We start from the raw sequence: 17217 nt of genomic DNA on the forward strand, positions 1-17217 counted from the left end.
GGCCCGACACTGGCACGGCCGCAGGCGGGAGCCACTCGAGTTGTGCTGTGCTCTTGCTATAAATCCATCCCTGGGAGTTTTTGCATTTTTCTTTGTGTTTAAAGTAGAAATTGTTTTTAGGGAAAACTGTCAAAAATATAGTGTAGCAGCTCAACAGAAAAACTGCTTCATAGGCACAAGTCTCAGTCGCTCCTATAGCCGCCTGCAGTTAAGTGCTCCCAGGTGGTGTTGGAGCAGAGCTGCGCGGGGCTGCTGGGCGCACGCTGTTTGCTGTAGCCTGGCGGGGCAGTGGGAGAGCTCCCCGCAGCAGGGAGGTCTGCCTGCTGCAGCTCCCTTGCTGCTGCCCACTCCTGGGCAGGGTTTTCTCCTGGTGTGTTTCACTGTCCATTTCGAAGTCAGGGCGCTTGGTTGTTGGATCAGGAGTTTTGTTAAGAAAACCAGGCTGGCCTCAGTAACTTTTTCCCGAACATTCTGAGGAACTTTCACGCATTTACTAATGTGCTGCCACTTCCCCTGGAAGGTGCTGGTGCCCTGAAAACCTCTCCTGCCTCTGGCACTTGGGACATCACCCTCGGGAATTCACACCAGTGGCATACAGAAGAAAACCTGAAACACTTTGATAAGTGCTGGAATGAATCTGTCCTGTCCATTCACTGATACGAAGAGGAAGCACATCACTTTCTGGCAGTACCAGCTGAAGTATTCTTTACCTTAAATTCAGTTTCAGTCAGAAAAGATGCTGGGTGTTGGGGTTTTTTTGTTGTGAGATATAATAAATCTTCGCCATTCCTTCAGAACTGAATGGTGTAGAAAGACCGAATGAAATAATGTATGTTAACTTATCTAAAGGGGGTTATAGGCAACACTGGCATAATTAATTTAATTCATCCTGCTATAATCAAAGACATGCTTCAGAGTTTTATGTTACACAAAAAGGCTCTTATGTCCCAACTGTCAGTAAGAAAAACTATCTTCCATTTTGAATGTTGCTGAAATATGGGAAAATGAATCAAATCCTTAGGAATTCTTGCTTAACAAGTTCTGCTGAAAGCACAGGTGTTAACGCCTGTCAGAGCCAGAGCTTGACTTTGATCCTGCTTAAGCAGGAGTGAATTAGTTCGCTCTGCTGATGCCACTGGAGTTCTGCCAGCACAGTGTAAATCAGATCAAACGTAGGCTCTTTATAGGAACTGGATACGAAAAGATTAGAGTAATTCCTTGGGAGGTTTTTTTATCGTGGTCACTTCTAAAGTCTCCAGGCTGGAACAAGCTTCTCTTTGCTGATGCAGCCCATGTCATTCTTTTGGGCACTTTTCTGGGGACTTCTACCTGGCACTGGGTTCTGTTTGCATAGGACTCTGTCATAACTCCAACGAGCTCTCCCCTGGAGGGATGCAGTTATGACTGTTTTTCCTCCCTATGTATTATATTTATTCACACCAAGCTTCATCTGTCACTTTACATGTAGTTTTCCACTATTGTGAGGCTTCTTACCGATGAATAACTCAGCGGACTGTATGGCCTCACAGCTCATTGCCTCTTACAAATGGCAAACATCTTAATATTCAGCAAAGCCATATGTGGAGCTAGTATTTTTCTTGAGTGATTCAGACAGAAGGTTCTGGTCACAGAGGGGGAGCTACAGGCAGATTCAGCTTCGGTGACAGACCGTGATTTCAGTTTGCATGACTCAGGCTGTCACTGTTGCCCCTGGGACTGAAATCCCCACCTGGTTCTCCTGCTTATGCTGCAAAGTGGCCCTCTCCGGCAGCAGGGCTGGGAGGCAGTGGTGGGGGCGAGCACCCCCTGAGCTCGCCTGGGTGAGCTAGCCTGTGCCAGGGAAAGCCCAGCGGATCCAGCAAGGCAGAGCATGCAAAGTAACCAGGAAGCAACAGCTGCTGCCACACACACACACATGTTAGCACAGCATGCTATGCAGCGTAGTTTTAGCAAAATATTTATTACAAAATAAAAGTAAATATGGCAACAAAACTTAAATAGCAAATGACATGACACTGGCCATAAAGCTTTTGCTATATTATTAGTTTTTTACAATAATCAATAGTCAAATATATTTCCAAGGATGCTTAAGGACAGCTTAAGTATATTTTTATATTATAGGCTCTAGCTGTTTGAGATACATTAGATGTGTGCCTCCTGCTTTCATCTGTACCCAGCTGTGAGTGGCTGTGCCGTGTGCTGGGCTCACTGGTGCCCCTAAAACGGACAGGAGCTGGCAATTCCCATGCTCTGTGAAACCTGTCATGCTTTACCCCAGCCCCTCCTCCCCTTTTTTCTTTTAAAAGCACAGCAAATGATCCAATGCCCATCCCTTTTTAATAAGGTAGCAGGAAATGGAGTATCAAGACTGAAGTACCTATTGTTCCCCTTTGAGTCACAACAACTTCTCTTGTGAGAGGTTGCTTGGATTTCTTTCCTTTCCCACCTACTAAAAACTCTTATTAAAGCTCACCAGTGAGAGAGCAAGTCTGTGTTCCTCCTGAAAGGGCTTTTAGGTCCGCTCCAAACAGGAATGCAGTCCTTCAAGTCTCTTAAGCCACATGTCTAATGGAAGCACTCTTTAAATAAAATATAGTTAAATTAAAAAAGGTGACTCTGTGTGTGGAATCTTCCTAAGGCACCCAAGAATTTAAAAAGACCTTTTCCCACTCATATTACTTACAGGACACTCTTGTTCCTCTTCTCTCCAAAGTTAAAAATGTTGGCTAGTTAGGAACCTTAGCATACCCGATGACATAGTTGAATATCATTTAAAAAAAACCAAACAAAACCAGAACAAAAAGAAAACCCTTAGTGAATGTAAAGCACTATGTCCAGACAGCCTAGGTTTCACTAGCTATGCAAATATATCACGGACAACATGTAGAAATAGTCACGTTAATGCCGAGGTTTCCGTTATCAGCAAAGAGGTGTGCTACAGCCGTATCGAAAACTAGGCAGTCGCTGTTCAGAATGGCCGCAGCCACCCCGTCGTGGATGGAGCGTGGCGTTGCCTCCCAGGTCAGCCGGCGGCGGTTGCCGTTCAGCTCCAGTCTGTACGCAAAGTTCTCTGCCTGCTTTCGGGTGCCGATGAGCAGCACGATGGCAAAAAACTGCTGGTGACCTTCATATTTCTCCTGTTTCTCCAGCACCAGCATGAAGTGGTGACCAAAGCATGACTGCATCATCACCCAGTCAACTGCTCCCGGAAGGTTAATGTCTGTGGCAAGAAAAACGATGTCCTCTCCCTGAAGGGTGGTAATGCTTTTGTGGGCATGCATGAGGTGGGACATCACGGCTTCCAAGGATCCCTGCCATTTACAGGAGGCACCAGGGCATGGGCAGGAGTAGGGACGATACTCACAGATGTGTTCGTGTTCTGGCTTTTCTGTGTGATGGAGTGTCAGAGAGCAGCCTGTTGTGGCGTACTGGAAAAAGACCAAATACAAGCCGTCAGGAAAGGCACCAGCACTAGTGTTCGCTGCTCCCACCTGTCAACTGAGAACACTAGTGATCAACCAAAACTCTTGTTCTCACTGCAGATTTTACATCAGATACTTCTATTTAGCCCTGGATTCAGAGCTGAGATCTACTTATTTTTGTTTCTACTTAAATAGGGTTCTTCTTGTCTTTTGTGGTTATTTTTTTTTCTAATGCAAGCACTCAGATAAAATGGTTTGTAAGGCTGAGTTGTAGTTAGATTTGCTGTTGTAGTTAGATCTGATTGGTCCAGATCAGCTGAAGTGGTCCTGGTTTGCATTTTTCTTTTCTTTAAAAAGAACAAAGGATTCTAGTTTCAGCAAACAGCTTCCAGAGTGAAGTATTTTTAATAGATGTACCTTATTACCATCACAGAGCAAAAGCACTTCCATTAAATTTAAATGCAGATTCCCCTCAGCCTTTTTTAGACACTGGAACAGTTTCAGCACTGCAGTTGTGAGAAGTGGAAAGAGAGAGGACAATTTTTCACTGAGCATAAAGCTAGTGCACAAGTAAGTACCATCTAACTTCTCTTAATGTTGTTGGGCACATTAGAGGGTTAATTTGCTTTAAACAACCAGGGACACTTTTCCTTTTTCTAGTCAGCTTAGTTGTCCACACTGACCATATTGCTTTCACGCTACCTCCACAGAGAGAAAAAAAGTCTTTCCTATTCTCCCCAAGCGCACAGCTCCCCCAGCCTGTAGGTATCTGTAGCGATACCAGCACCACTAACACTATCCCGCAGGTTACAACATCCGTGCATGGTTGCTTATGGACACTATGACACTTCCTTGAGGACAAGTATAACCAAGGTATAAATGATTATTTCTGGGCTGATATGTGTGCAAGAAGTTTCATCTCAAAGGGTTAAATGGCCATGCAGTAGGAATACTGGGACAGAAACTTGACGTTGTGCTTCTGGAAGAGCTTGTTTTATAAGCCATAAGGAGTTAACGTGAGCCTTCACTTACTCTGTCTGCCCCTGCTGCTTAATCCTCTGCTAGTGGCTTTATTGCAGGGTGCTGCAGTGCAACAAGGCGTCCTCCTGCCAAAGGCAGAAGCCCCATCATGGCAAATGTGAAGTCTGCCATGCCTGCTGCCCTGCCACGTAATGCAGTGACCCAGGTACGAATCATGCTTCCAGCCCCACTGGCCTGCTGGTTTTCCCCACATTCATACTCCCATTAACACTTCCATCATGCGGTGTGTTGAAGAGCTGCTCCGAGTATAACTTCATTAACAAAGTTAGTAAGGATATACAAGCTGCTGGTTGGCAAAACCAGACGTCTGTGTGAAAGCAACCACTGGTGACTATAGACGTGAGAGCGTAAAAAACAAGATACACAAATAGTGGTGGCTTTGCCCTTCACTGTGAGAAGTACCTGCTTTTCTGTGCTCCCAACCCATCACTGTGGGTTTCATTTGGTGAGGATCCCTACCAATGATGGCAAACTGTGAACAGCAAAAACTGTCTTGCTGTCTTCATGCTGCTTGGCAAATGTCATTGATCTTTATCTTACTGCTCAAAGGCCTGCTTCATCTCTCCCTGTGTACGGGTTATACAATACCTTTGAGCTACTTGGCCTGTGCACCTTTTCTGCTTCTGCTGTGTCCACCTTGAGACAGGCAGCCAGGGCTGCGCACAGTGTTAATGGTGCAGGTGTGACACTAATGCCTGGGCTGATGTGACTGTTTTCTGCTTTTTTCATTGCCCTTCTCATAATTTCTAGTATTCCGTGCTAGAAAGTATTATGTACTTGTTTTCACAGTCATTTGTTTAGCACTGTATTCTCTTTCCTAGGAGGAAACAGTCAGCTCAGAGATCATCACCATATACATGACTTAGCATGCCATGTTTTTCCACGTATGTCACTCTGCGTGTGCTGCTCTGAACTTCACTTTGACAGGATAGCTTTCTGAGTGTCTTAAAGCATTCGGAAAACATCAGTTAAGTTTGAAAGTGCTCAGCAGAGAGACGCCAGTATTATCAACCCTGTAAATGAAGGCAGGCAGGGACATGGGATTAAAGTAACTTGTCTGAAGCCGCATGGGAAATCAGCAGCTGAGCTGCCAATAGACTGCCAACTCCAAATCCCTCCTGCTCTAGCCAGCAGACTCTCCCTCTAGTATACAAGTAGCCTGAGATACAAATAATGCTTCTGGAAAGAAAAGGCTTGCCTGCTCCTGTATGTGTGCCAGCAGTGTTCAGGGACCCATCGAGGATTGAGACCCCCTCGTGCTTCTCCCTCCTCCAGTGCTTTGTAAAATATCTGTCCCTGCTTCTAAGATCCCTCCAGCCTTCCGAAGGCTTCATTCCAGCTTGGGTACAGATGCTCAGCCCAGCCTAGCAGTGACCCTAGGGAGCTCCCCCAAGGACGCACAGCGAGGGCCAGCTCAGAAAATGGCAAGCCTCTGTGCCTTCCAGAGCCTCACGCCAGTGAGGAAACAGGCTCAGGCCACAGCTAGCTGCCCAGCAGAATGCATTTATAAACTCTACTCTGGGAGCAGTGCTGGGTCTGCTGTTGTGGCTCATCTGGGAAGGGACCAGAGAGCATTGTGTCATTTCATATGGAGCATGCGGGCTCTATGCACGCGTGCAGGTGGGGTGATGTAAGCAGACCCCTATGTGTAAGGGATGTCTGTTCAGTTAAAAACAAAATTAACATGCATTTTTACCAGAAGAAAACCCCACCACTTTATTAGAGTCTACTATGTCTTGGAAATAGGAAGTGTGACCTTATTTAGGTTTAGTGTATTTGCTTAAAATCTTCAAAACTGCCTTTAAAAAAAAAATAAAGAAAAGCTCTGAAGCGACTGTGGAGGCACCATTGGACAAAATACAGGAGTAAGCTTGTATACAATAATAACATGAATGTGCAATTTCTGTTTGCAAGTTGTTTGTTTACATGGGAAACCTGTCATGTTGTCCCTTGAACTGATGGTGAGCAGCAGTGGTCTAAGGACATGGAGCAGTTCTGCCTACCTCTTACCACCTGTCTAAAGAAAATGAAAGGAAGTGCTTAGACTGGTATTGTTTAAGACTTCTCAGTTTATATACAGTCTCACTATGCCTTCCACTTTTTAAATTCAAAGTGTTGGTTGTGAGGTGCAGAAGGACTTGCGATCTTTTTCTGCAAGGCAAAGTGTAAGAGTACAGTACAATGAATTTACTGGATTTACTTTTCTTCAAAAGGGCTAGAAGCACCTGAAAACTCCAAAACATGGCAGTATCTCCAATTAGAGATGGCTATGGTAAGGGATCTTGGAAGACTCTTCATGCGAGGTATCTGTCCTAGCTGCCAAGATGCAGAGCAGCAGCACTCCTAGGAAAGCTTGCAAGAATGGGGTTTTAATCCCCTGAAAAATCAAGCCCATGTACTTAGTTTTAATGTATATAATAACTAGAAAAGTAATTTCCTTCATTATAAGTAAAACTTATTGTTAGGCTGAATTAATCACAGTGCTGAGAATTCACTGGTCTACCTATGCAGAAGGTTTTGGGGTTTGTTGGTTTGTTTGGGGTTTTTTTTCTATTATACATTGCTAAATGCCATCCACATAGCTGCCCAACCCAGATGCTATCAGTGTGTAAACAAACCCTGAGTTTGCTATTGGATATTCTTTCCTTAAGGCCAGGCTAGTTTTTGCCTGTGTATGTTGGAGGTAAGGTCTACTGTAAACTGAAATGCAAGCAGGAAGTTCTACACAGGGCAGATGAGGAGTGCCGGTCCCACGTCATTTCCATGGCCATGCCAGGATCACTCAAGTGTGAGCATCTTTGTTTGTCAAGTCCCACCACAAAAGGCTAGCAAAACATGGCAGGGCACAGATGTCAACTAACGCTCGTGGTTACATGAGGACTGCAGTTCTGCTGATGACAACAGAGAAAACTTACAACTCTACTTGCTTTCCCATAGACTTTGAATGAAGTGGTTAAAAACAGAGAAATGCCTCTCGCACCCTCCAGTGCTCAGTTGGCCACGTCACAGTTCCAAGTTCAGCAGCCAACGATCACAGTGTATCTCACACACTGCTGTGAAAATGGATTCTGCTGTCTCTTCATGCAGCTTCAAATTAACAGGATTTATTTTCTGTCATAGCCAGTATTGGGCAAAAACCCCAAAGTTATGGAAGGACCTATACCCCAATTAAGTCAACTTCATAACTAGATAGCACCTTTATATTATTTTCCACTTGCACTTGCTTAAAAGATGAAAGAAAATAACTAATTCCTTTTGGCATTCATTAATTAGGGGTTTAAGTGTATTTATGATGTGCATTTTATCTTCTGCAGATTGCTTAGAGCACTAAAAGGCACTTTATATTTTCAGTAACTTTACTGTGACTTCAAGATTTAAATCCTCCTATAGATTTTTTTTCCAGGGTCCCTGTAAAGTGCAGAGATGCAATAACTGTAAATCTTTCTTAAAGCATTTTAAGAACAACCCTCAAAGCACCTATAGCCATGGGCAACACCAAATCCCCATTTTCTGTTGGCTCTGTCATGTCTCAGTCCTATTTATTTCAAATACCATTCACTGTTATCTCTAGAAGTGCAGGGACCTCCTCCAGACAGACCACCATCTCTATTTGTTGCTTCACGTTTTCTGGAGCTCTGTGTTCCCCTAATGCGGTAAAAACTACAGGTGAGTCGGACCAAGGCCGGGCCCTGGTGCATGGTGTGCTGGCTGCAGAGCGGGGTGGTCCTTGCTGAAGCCCCTGGCGCTGCTGCAGCACCCGGTGGGCACCCGCCAACAAGGGGCACAGTGGGGCACCTCCCTGCTAGCTGCCTGCGACCTACGTAAGCGCTGACTGAGAATTACAGCCCTGATGGTTTGTTGCTTTTTCTGGGCCCAAGAAGTAAGAGTGAAAAACATTAATGCATGCTAATTTCACTTTGCAGCTCTTGGGAGCAGTGAAAGCAGCAGAGCAGGAATTGCTCACGGCAGAAAAAAACCACATAAAGGAGAGGGTGTGCGAGGGAAGAGGAGCAGAAACTTATTTACACCTCTGCCTCCGCAAGGGTGGTGTGCCTGGCGAGCGGGGGGCGGAGAGCTCATGGGCAGATGCTGGTGCGCAGGGAGGACGCGCGCTTCCGCGCAGGCCATACCACAGCATGGTCTGGGACGTGGGGCTCTGCGAGTGTCATGTTTTCAGGTCCGTGGGTCTGATCTAGGCGACTTGCAGGTGCACGTGTGACCACAGCAGCGTGGCGCAGGGGAACTCGACATCCTGCTGGCAGCGCCGCCCTGCATGCAGCTGGGGCCAGGGGCTGCTGCCACCCCCTGCACTGCCCGAGCTGTCCCCTCCCACATGCCGTGGCCTAGGGCTCCTGTCTGCATTAGGATCTCACCGGGCAGCTGCGAGATGCAGCACACCAACCACAGCTGGTTCAGTCCCTCTCCAGCTCTCCCAGCTCTGAACTGGCTTGGAGGTGCTGTACTAAGAAACCAAACCAAGGCCCGAGCCAGCACGAGCCCAGTCCCTGGCCTCCTGCCTGCCGCAGCAGCAGCCTCTGACATGCTGACCAGCACAGACCTTCACCTTGGGTTACTGCAGAGACCACCAGAACACCACAGGGTCAGAGCCAAAACTCTCCCGGTCCCATAACCAAGACCTTGAGTTGCCCGATCCCCAGCACTTGCTTCAACAATTGCAAACCTCATCAGCATCCCTCCTTCTCCAAGTCACTGCTTTGAAGAGCATGACATCAACCACAGGAGTAGCACTTGGAGGAATTTTTGGAAATGCTGTTTTCTTAACTGGTTGACATGTGCTAGCTGCCTTATTATTTATATTTAGCGAATGCCCAACTGGAGAAGTCTTTATAGCTGATACACCTGAACCAGAACTTGCCTGAGATATGCAGGGATCTCTAGTCAGTTCTCATGGGGAGCATGAAATGAGGGGTGTTCTTAGACATACTTTTCTTTGTTGGTGCTTATTCCTCCACCCACAGAGAAAGCAAACCTCAAGGGGTGAAGAAGCCAATCCCATCAATTAAGGGCTTAAGAAACCTTTTTGTTACCGAGTGAGTAAAGTAATGTCTGACAGGTAAAGTCAGGAATGTAATAACTTCTCCCCTTTACAGGAAAGAGTCTGTAGGCTTTTTCTTCCTTCTCCCATGCTCTGTTTACCTGCAATGCATGGGGACGAGCAGGCAGGAATCCTGTCTGGCTGTTCGGCTGCTGGACAGACTGGCATGCTGCGGGCAGCAGAGCTGCACCTCAGCGCAAGGAAGGGCTGTGAGGACTCTGGTCCAGGGAGCCGCTCCAGCCTGGATGCATCTGTTTCGTTTAGGACAAGCAGGGAATACCAGCTGTCACAGATGAGACTGACGAGACACTTTAAAAAATGAGAACTAGGCCAGCATTTCAGTGAAAAAACCCACACTGGCTGTTTGTATTCCCTTGGGCTCAGACTGGGTCACAGCTGGGCATGTGGCTCACTGCACTTGTTGCTGTGCTTAGCAAAGAGGACCTGCGTCTCGCCACCACGCTCCATCTGTTGTTGCCACTGCGAGGTTAATTCCCATTCAAGGGTGAGTGGTGAAACAGCCCCACGCTATCAAAAGCTCTGCGAGACACCAATAGCTGTCCCATCCTGTGACCCAGCCAGCCCCGAGGCAGACGGGGCTCTGGCCACCGGCTGCACCGTGCCGCAGGAGTCCACACGGACAATTTGCTCTGGAGGTGCCATTACTCCGTGCTCATCCTTGTGCTCCTGCAGGCTGGGCAGGGAAAGCGGCTGCTAGGGTCTGGCTCTTCCAGGCCAAGGTAGTGAGTGCCTGCTCGCAGCTCTTACCGGAAAGCTCGCCACACGCTGCCTGCTCCCAGCTTGCCATGGAAAGCTTGCCATGTGCCACCAGAGACTGGCAGTGCCTGCTCCAGCTCCATCGGTCTCGCTGCCAGCCTGACCACAGCTCTCCACCCCGCCACAGACAGCTCTGTATTTTAAAACTTTCTTCTCATATTCCACATCAGCAACAGCTCCAGCAGTTCCTGCATCTGTCCCTCCATCACTTCAGCCTGCGGTTTTTAAGTGCTTTTGATATTATGGAGGTATGAGCATCAAGGGGATCCAGGAAGGCATGAAAAGGACCTGCTCAGCATTGCCTGCGTGTACCTGTCTGCCATCCTGGTAAATGTCTATGAGGAAGGATATGCACTTTAGAGCAGTCCACCCAGTTCTTTTAAATAGAAAACTCACTTTAAAAAATTATATTTAAATGTTTAATCTGGATACTTGAAATAGTGTTGAGACAACAGACTTGAAGAAAAGAGTAATACATATGTAATTACTGACCTGACAGCTCACCAGCCCCTGCCCTTCCAAAGGAGGGCTGCAGAGAGCTGATGGGAGAGACACAAACAGAATTTCTGCTACCTCCATAAAACACTTTTTGAAGACCGAGCATCAGCATAAGTTAAGTTAACTGCAGGGGGGGAGGTCTAGCCTTTCTATCTACCGCTTATGCCAAATAGTAGGACAAAATTTAGAGCAGGATTTTCAGTGAATTAGATCATTAGAAGTTTTGTTTTTAAAGCCTGGTGGCACTCCCATCGTCTTATTTTACTTTAGAAACCCGCAGAACCATGAAAATGGGCTAATGGAGGCCAGCAAGTGCCTCCTTTTCTGTTCTGTATTTATGATGGGGGAGAAATAAAAAGAGGAAGGGGACAGGGACCAGCAGAAAATGAAGACTTTGCAGAGCTACGGCTTTGATATCTACAGTGGCTCTAGATGAGTCCCATGTGCTGTTGCAGGCGGAGAGTCCTAGGGTATCTTCAGCGTGGGCATTTTTGTAAATGCCGAGAAATCATCACCTTCTGCAAACTGCCAAGTGAACTTGCTATTGCTTATGCTGGATGAACCTTAGAAGGCTCTTTGAAGTCCTCCCGTAAGCTGCAATGTTTCTGTATCAAACTAGCAACGAAGATGAGACGTAAGCCCATTGGGAAATTCTGCATCAGTCTGTTCTCCCCTCCTCAGCCTGCTCAGTGTGCAAATCTGAAGCCAGCACAGACGTGGCCAAACACGACCCTGTACCTACCCCAGCTGGTTCACAGGGTTTTGGAAGTGAAAGATTATTTGGGTTTTTGGGCTGAAAGAGGATCACACTGTTCTTTGCTGGTAAAAAAAAAAACAACCACCCCACGCTTCAAGGCCCTATTTATATGGAAACACACAAATGGGTAAGCTTTTCCACTGTGCTTCTTACAGAGGGGACATAACTGCTAGCCACCAACACCCAAAGTTTTCCACCCAGAAAAAAAGTTTCTCTCCCTTCTTTTGAGCATCGCGCTGCCCCCCTCCCTCCCCTCCCCCTTCCTAGAGGGAAAGGATCTTGGGGGGAAAGCCTTAAGATAGAGGGCAGGGGGATGGGGGGCATCGTCCTGCCAACCCCCTTACCTTGCAGGGAAAGAGCACGGCCGAGGCCACCTTCTCCATGGCCAGGTTCCTGATGCTGGGGGTGAGCGAGCCCCGGCAGGTGGGGCAGAGGCTCAGCTTCTGCCTGCATTGGTTGCAGACCAGATGCCCGGCCTGGCACTGCAGGATGGGCGGCAGCACATAGTCGAAGCAGACGGGGCACTCGAAGAGCGAGGTCAGTTCGTGATGCTGCTGCTGCGGCGGGGGAGGAGGAGGAGGAGGGGGAGGCGGCGGCGGAGACGCCCCGCCGGGGCCGGGGAGGACGGCGGCGGACACGGCGGGCGACGGGGCGTGCTGCTGCTTGCCGCAGGGCTTGCTAGCGCCGGGGCCGGCGGAGGACGGGCGGCTCATCGCGCCGCGCCGCCGCCACCACCATCGGGCCGCCGGAGGAGGGAGGGACGGACGGACGGAGGGAGGTGGCGGCGCTGACGCAAGCGACGGCTGCGCGCGGCCTCCGCCCCGGTCCCGGCATGCTCCGGCGGGCGGGGCCTCCGCCGAGCGGCGGGAGCGGCGGGGATGCTCCGTGGGGCGGGGGCGCTCCGTGGGGATGCTCCGCGGGGCCGCCCGGCGGGGCGGGATGCGCGGCGGCGGCGGCGGCGGCGGGGGGGGCGGGGAGGGTTGCCCTGGGAAACGGAGCTGTCCGCGGTAATTAAACACGTACCGCTGTCGGCAGTAATTAAGCAGGTATCATCCCAAACCCTTCTAGCCAAAGGGAGGTGCCGGCGGGGCGTGACCGGTCCGGGCGCTGCCGGAGCGTGGGGTGCCCTGCGAGGGTGATGGAGAAGGTGCGTGGGGCAGCATCTCCACCCCCCCGCCCCGGGGGTTGCACCTGACATGTCCCTCCGTGGGTCGCCGCCGGGGAGAATTCCACCCGCGAGCGCGCGTGGGTAGCGACCGACCGGACCGAACTGGGGTGACCCCTGCGAACGCGAGTGGGCGTTAGGAGAGCTGCGTGCAGGGCGACACGATGCTTACGATGGGGTCGGAGTAGTAAAATTGTGAAAAAGAACAGTAAAAGATATTTTAGGCTGGTTTAAAATGTTTAGAGCGAGATATTTCCTTAGTTCTGGTTTTACATGTGGGGACCAGACAAGGAAAGATGTTGGTCTGTTTTCATTCCTGGGGTAAAAGAAGTCTGGGGAGAAAAGATGAAGCACTTTAAACACCTTCTGTTTCATTAACACTGGGGAGTTGACGACAGTGAAGTATTAGGACAGACATTTTCCACCATCCCTTCCCTATTATAGCAAGATTGAGGAATAAAGAAGAGCGTTTGCTTGTAGGTGGTGGAGTCATCGTTAAATAGGCATATTTGTATATAGGCTTATTGTTCTGTATTCATCTGGCCCCTGTGATGTCACAGTGTCAGGGACTAGAAACTTGTCTCAACATTGTTGGCAGGCAAGTTTCTCTACCAAAGCCTGATCACTGCGGCAGCTGAGCAGAACAGTTTAATCGCCAAGGCCGACCCGGCAGGAATGTGCGCCCCGTTATCTCGGAGTACTCGTCCTCCGCACATACGCCCGGGCCCAAGGCTGACTGGCAACATATGGGGGGGCTCGGACCCTCTAGAACTTTCAAGCACCTTCCAGCGACAGTACTGGGCATTCGCCCCACCGCAGAGTGGGAGGCAGGGGTGTGCAGAACAGTTACTGACTATGCCAGAGAGCAACCTTATAAAAGGGGAAACCAGCAGAGATGACGGCGGGGGGTGGTGTTCTGGAACATCACCGGCTTCAAAGATGCATCGGACTGCCACAGATCCGTGGTGACAGCTATTGCAACAGTCCCACTCTCTCCCACACTCCCCCTCGTTCCCTTTTTCACCTTTTTTTTTCCTCTTTCTTTGCTTTTCTCTCCTATCTATTTCTGGCAAAATAAAGCAACTAGGCACTTGACTCCATTATGAGTCTTAATTCTGTTTCTGAGAATGTAAAAGGAACCTACTCACGATAACACATTGGCGTTAATCAGAAGTTAAGCCCAGCCGCCCCCAACCTCCCAGAATCATCTGAGGTCGGTTGGAAAAGCAAGGGGGTTTAACCTCTGCCAAACTGTTCAGCCCAACAGTGGATCGTGACACACAGCTCTCCTCGCTCTGCACGTGGACGTAATTCTGACCTGTTCCATACAAAATCCTGCCCGGTGCCCCTGCGCAGCATATCCAGTCAGGGTGACCAGAAGCAAGCTCCGTCGCACAAAGTTATTTCCCCTTTCAGCAAAATGGGCAAATTTTTGTCACATATATTATTTTCCCAAGAGTTCTCCTTGCAGTTTGGCTCTGAGGGTCTTAGGCCTTAAACGAGCAGTACTTTCTTCCCACGTACCCACACTGAGCACTTTTAACACTTCACTAAAGTGGCATTGTTTTCAAAGTTCCTTTCGGGTGTGCAGCTGTGTGACTCATTCGTGACTCCAGGCCTTGCAAAATTTTAAATTAAGGCACTATCTGTACTCAACTTTCATTAAAGAGAAGGTGTCTTATTAGCTGAAGTCTGATTTTTTTTCTCAGGTTTGTAAAGTTCCATCAAACCTTGCGAGATGGCACAGGTCAAGAACTGAGAAAAGATCCTTTAGATAACAGGTCTCCTGACAGAATGTTTTACGGGTTGTTTTCCTTTGCTATTTTGAGAAATCTTCAATAATGCACCATGCATTGGGGTGTAATGAAAAGGCCTTGCACTTTTCAAGGTATGAATGGACAAGATCATAGGGTGGACCTCACCAGGACAGTTTTCACCAGGAACGCACAAATGGGAACGAGCACCTGAATTCTTGCTGAATTTTTATGGGAATGGAGCACTGCACTGAATGAAGCCTATGTCAGCCGTCTCTCCACGAGCTCTAGAAGTTAGGCGGCTCTAAGGAAAGATTTGCGAGTTATGCTGGGTAGTTTAAAAGAAAAAAAACACTCTCAAAGAATGACAGTATTTTGGCATCTTGGAATAAAATTGTGCTTAAAATCTTCACCAATGTCTTACCGAACCGGTTCCAATTAAAACTGCCTTCACAACAGAAAGCCAAACTCTTGATAACGAACTGCTGGGAAAAAAATGATTAATAGATTCAGACATGGTATAATTGAGATGTTTGTATAATTTTCCCTAGAAATTATATGGCCATACAATATATGGACTAAAAAAGGTTACCAAGTTACTAGGATTTTGAGAAATTTCCCTCTATCTTTTTTATCTATAGGTTATATCAAAACAAAACGGAGAACTTGGGTTGTAAAAGCTGTTGAGAAACTTTGCCATAGGCATATGAACGTGTCTGCTGAGATTAGAGAATGAAAGTTAATAGGCCAGAGATTCTAGTCTCCATCCTGGAGCGCTGAGACCTTTTACCCCCTGATCCCATGGCCTGGAATGAAAACAAGGCTGGAGTGGTCCTGCAGTCTTGGAGAAGACCTCTTCCTTGGTTTGTGGTTTATTATATATTCAGTGGTGTAGGGAAGAGGTAAAAAAGAGCCTTTTCACAAATAGACTGGAATGGTGTGGATGTTTATACAAATAAAATGTGGTTTTTTCTGTGCTTTCAATAATATAGGGTAATTTAAAAATACCTTATTTAAGCTCTCTCTATATATAATTATTTATTTTTAAATGTCAGAATGTGGCTATCCCACTTTTTTTAGCAGCCCCAAAGACTCCTCTTAAATAAATAATGTACAAAATACTTTTTAGAACCTTGGTGTCTGGTTTAGATATACTCTGAATAGAGTCCATTTCTTGTGCTTGGGATAAATGGGAAAGCACAAGTGAGACTCTGAGCTGGTCAAATAAGTGCCAGGAAGGTATGAGGCTGCCACTGACTTCCCTGGTTATTGATCCCCCACTAACAAAGACACTGGTCTCTGGAGACAACCATAGCCTGGCTCCCTGCAAAGCCGTAGGTTACTGTGTCTGTGCCATAGGAATAACTGCAGTAAAAAGATGGTTGGTAAAACAGTGGTAAATAGAGAAATGAGCTCTGCTTGTCTCCTCAGCATCTTCAGAGCCCATCACCCATCGGCGACCAGGTCCGTGCGGAAGAGGGACCTCGTGGGTGAGGACGTTCCACCACTTTCTGAAGCTACGTGGCCAGGAAGCAGAGGGTAGTGAAAGGGTGGCTGGGAGGGGAGCAGCAGCACCCAGCTGAGACTTACAGATGCTGGCACATCCCCGCAGGGAAGAGCTGACACCTTCCCTGCCTGCCAGGAAAGTTAGCAGGGGTTTATCTCTGACAGTAATGTGTGGCCTCAAAAGCCTTTTCATGCAGCTGATGCTGTTTCTTCCTTCTTGTGCAACTCCCTTGGAGGTAAAAACCTGCAGCTTGTCCACAAGCTGCCAGGGCTGATACTTATTTCCTCCTTGTGATTGACTCATGCAAGGTGCCAAAACATGGCCTGAGTGTCATTTGTGTGTGTCTGGGTTGGTTGCTCGCATTCCTTGCTGGGTAGCCCCTGATCCCCCCAAATATTCCTGTATTTCAGGGCAGGACAGCACCCCTGAGTGTCTGTGGGATGTGTGTGGTCTTCCAAGGTTTATTTGGCTTCTGCAACGAAATTTCCAGACTAGAAGTGAAGATCTGTAACTGCTGTCCCTGTCACAAGGACAGAGCTTTCTGAGGTGCCAGAGCTGTGGGGGTTTTTCAGAAAAGTTTGACTAATAGCCAGATTGTGTCATTATTGCTTCTTATTTTTAAAGCATCCGTAAGTGTGATGTTACCTCGCAGAAATGAGCAAGGGCTTAGTTCTCATTGAGAGAAATTAGCAGCTCAAATTTAGCCCTGCACTGCAGGAAAGTTATAAAAAGACCTGAAGATGTGGGGGCAGAAGAATGAAAGCCCGAGGGAGGCGGCGAGGGCGTGTGCTCCTGCAGTCTGGTGCAGCACAGTTTCTTTTCCTTTTTCTGTCTTTAGCAGTCAGACAGACATTTGCTGCAACCAGTTTTGTGAGCAGGACGGGGAGCAGTGGGGTATGGGTGGGCAGGGGTCGGGGTAGGAGATGGGGGGTCTGGGAGTGATGGTGCAGCTGAAAAGGATGGGAGACCCTGCTCCTGACGCCCCCATTCGCCCACCCACGCCGGCGGCTGGAGTCGCTGATGCGGTCACAGCAGGGCAATGGGCTGGCACAGACCTGGCAGCCCTGGGGCCCCTCTCTGCAGCATGAGCGTGAGCTGGTGCAGGCAGGGCCAGACACGCTGGCTGTCCCCACGGCTTGTCAGGAGCAAGAGGAAGGGCTGACATTGTCTCCTTGCAGTGGAAGACAGCCCTGGGAGGCTGGTCCTTGCATCCTTTTATCTCCGTAGTAACCTGTTTAGC

At 48.2% G+C, this 17217-nt stretch overlaps 1 protein-coding gene across 1 annotated transcript; it reads right to left on the minus strand.

The window, feature by feature from the left end:
• Positions 1-1940: 1940 nt before the first annotated feature.
• Positions 1941-12351, minus strand: SIAH2 (siah E3 ubiquitin protein ligase 2). Its single transcript, XM_064457794.1, has 2 exons — positions 11896-12351; positions 1941-3428 (listed from the first exon to the last, which is right to left on the minus strand). The coding sequence occupies exons 1-2, from the start codon at positions 12262-12264 to the stop codon at positions 2871-2873; spliced, it is 927 nt and encodes a 308-aa protein (XP_064313864.1). The 5' UTR covers positions 12265-12351; the 3' UTR covers positions 1941-2870.
• Positions 12352-17217: the final 4866 nt, after the last annotated feature.

This window comes from Phalacrocorax carbo, chromosome 7 (assembly GCF_963921805.1).
Source record: "Phalacrocorax carbo chromosome 7, bPhaCar2.1, whole genome shotgun sequence".
Lineage (NCBI taxonomy): Eukaryota > Metazoa > Chordata > Aves > Suliformes > Phalacrocoracidae > Phalacrocorax > Phalacrocorax carbo.